The sequence below is a fragment of the Oratosquilla oratoria genome, chromosome 6 (genome assembly GCF_046742065.1).
Source record: "Oratosquilla oratoria isolate Oo_2021 chromosome 6, ASM4674206v1, whole genome shotgun sequence".
In the NCBI taxonomy this organism is placed as follows: domain Eukaryota; kingdom Metazoa; phylum Arthropoda; class Malacostraca; order Stomatopoda; family Squillidae; genus Oratosquilla; species Oratosquilla oratoria.
In genome coordinates this window covers 33,167,386-33,170,100 of record NC_134782.1, presented here as the reverse complement: position 1 = coordinate 33,170,100, position 2,715 = coordinate 33,167,386, and the positions used below count along the sequence as shown (strand labels likewise).

At 38.5% G+C, this 2,715-nt stretch overlaps 1 protein-coding gene across 1 annotated transcript in view; it reads right to left on the bottom strand.

Moving 5' to 3' along the window:
• Positions 1-2,208, bottom strand: part of LOC143026371 (serine/threonine-protein phosphatase rdgC-like) — a 398,775-nt gene extending 396,567 nt beyond the window's left edge. The window contains exon 1 of the mRNA XM_076186638.1: positions 1,505-2,208. Coding sequence (XP_076042753.1) covers positions 1,505-1,712 — 208 coding nt within the window. The 5' untranslated portion in view covers positions 1,713-2,208. The remainder of the gene's footprint in view (positions 1-1,504) is intronic.
• Positions 2,209-2,715: the final 507 nt, after the last annotated feature.

Below are 2,715 nucleotides of genomic sequence, written 5' to 3'. Positions count from 1 at the left end.
GTCGGATATTTTTCTGACAGACCTCGTATATACATACATATATATATATATATATATGAAAATAAATAAACCAATAAATATATGAATAAACTATGGCTATTTCTTCCTTACAAGGGAATAAAATTGAATAAATATATAAATAAAATTGATCTATGTTAAGAGATAAGCCATTTCCTCTGGGATCTCCAACGGCAGCGAAGGGACTGAAACGCGGGCAAAAGTAAGAGAACTCTTGGACAGCGACGCTGACCAATCAAATCAAGCAGCCAACCGTGTTGTTGTCAACAAGCGGAGAAGAACAAATTGCGTTACCATGGCAACCAAACATCGAAGACCAAAATGAAGTATAAAAATCCAGTTTGCTCAACCATTTTGACCGGCTATTTTAGCCTCGTGTGGTCAGCTCCATTCAGACACACAAAACCGTCTGCGATGTAAATCTGTACAAAAGTCGTTTTCTTAAACGCTTCATTGGAATTTCATTTTTAGTTACCCTCCCATTCCCTCCCCCTTTATTCCCTTTCCCTCCCTCCTTCCCTCCTCTTACCTCCACCCTTCCCCCATTTACCCCTACCTTTCTTTTCTATACCCACTCTCTCTCTTTCTAGTTCCTTCTCTGTCTCTCTCTCTCTCTCTCTCTCTCTCTCTCTCTCTCTCTCTCTCTCTCTCTCTCTCTCTCTCTCTCTCTCTCTCTTTCTTTCTTTTTCTCTTTCTCTCGCCCTTTCTCTTTCCCAATCCCTCTCGCTTCCCCCTCCTCCTCCCCTTCCCCTCCCTCCGCCCACCTTCCGCCTCCTACTCGTTAAGAGATAACTGGCGTTCAATTAATTTTTTCCCTTGTTTATTTGATTTTACATAGGGATGAGTGGAAGTCAAATGTAGACTTGGTGTCGTTGCCGCTACTGCTTACTTCGTACCCAGTCACGTATGAGTCTGTGTGTGGTTGTGTACATATTACATGTGTACATATGCGTGTGTGTGTGCGTGCAGGCGGATGCGTGTGATCATTCGTGTGTGTTTGTGTTTGTGTGTGTGTGTGTGTGTGTGTGTGTGTGTGTGTGTGTGTGTGTGTGTGTGTGTGTGTGTGTGTGTGTGTGTGTGTATGTGTGCAATTCTACATTTCTGTTCACGAAAGTATATCTATATTTCAGCTAAATACTCACAATATAGGTAAAAATGGAGAAATAACACGTTCCGATTAAGATTCTAGCATCTTTAATTTCACCTACGTGAGGATGAAAACCTAAACACTAAAATAAATAAATAAATAAATAAATATAAAATAGAATAAAAAACAAAGTAAAATTTCAATGATATTCGAACTGCGATAGTCCAAGTCAGCGTGGATACAAAATCGAAATCATATCGCTAACTCGGAATTTATTCCGACTTACACGGAATCATTCCGACTCACGGTTAATACGTATTTGGTTCACCCACACTCTAACATACAACAAATCCCGAGTTAACTCGAATTGGTCAAAACTTAGTTAAAGAAGTTACTTACCTCGTTCCACTTTGCTCATTTTCGGTGAGGGAGTTTTCTTATATGGGTGAATGCTGAAGTACTTCGCTGGAGACGAGAATATACTACGACTTTTCTCAGATGCTCCTCCTCCTCCACCACCTCCTCCTCCTCCTCCACCTCCTCCTCCTCCTCCACCCTCCTGCTTCTCAGTCTCTCCACACATGCAACTTGATACACCACAGCCCATTGCGCGGAACTTATACCAAGTCCCCGTTTTCTTTGATCTTCGCACACTTGTTCGAGTCGACGATCATTTGTTTATATTGATCTCCGGACTTTGCTGTGCTATGATGATATTTTCATAGTGTATATTGTTCAACATTTAACTTGAACGATTAATTTGAAAAACAATAAATTATTCACTTACTCCCTTGACCATTTCCTTCTTTTTTTTCTGGGTGCAAAAGACACATTTTCCTAATAAGATCAATTTTTGTTTCAAAAGTTTTAATCAACCTATGATGTAAATTTCTCCAATGAGATACGACTTTGCATTAATTCAATTGGTTTTACTTCTTTTCGTTTTGTTTCATATTTCACTGGTCACGTTGGCGACCTACATTGTAAACACACATATAACATTCTTTCACTTCAGAAAAAATGCCTTGAATGCAAAATATGTATTCGATTACATACTAATTATGTTTCCATTAGACATGGAAGTATAAAAATTTCATTTTCATATCACCTGCAATTCAACAGAAAGAATATTGTTGTAATGTTGAAAAGAAAAACATAAATACACACATTTTTTTCATTTTCATTTGTAAGATTTTAAAAAGCAACACTCCCATTATACTTTGTAAAAGTATAACATTCTTGTTTTGTTTATCAAAAGGCTAGATACCCTAAGCTTCTATATAAGGTATTTTACCCGGTTTTGCATACAATATGAACTTTATAATGGACGCAGAGAAGCCAAAGACACACTTAATTCCATCAACCACCCATCATTTCCCTCTAATCTTAACTCATCATAGATAAAGATCTATCCCTATATCTTGCCCACTCCCTAGGTCGGAGGCAATGCAGCGAGACACGGCACATCCAGATATGAAGTAAATAAAAGATTGAATAAAAAGAATATTATTTTTCTAACCCCACAACGGCTCGCGTGGAAAACCTACCCATGACTATAAATAGATGATTTTATCACCCACTCTCGCGCAAACTCGGACCTTAACCCATTC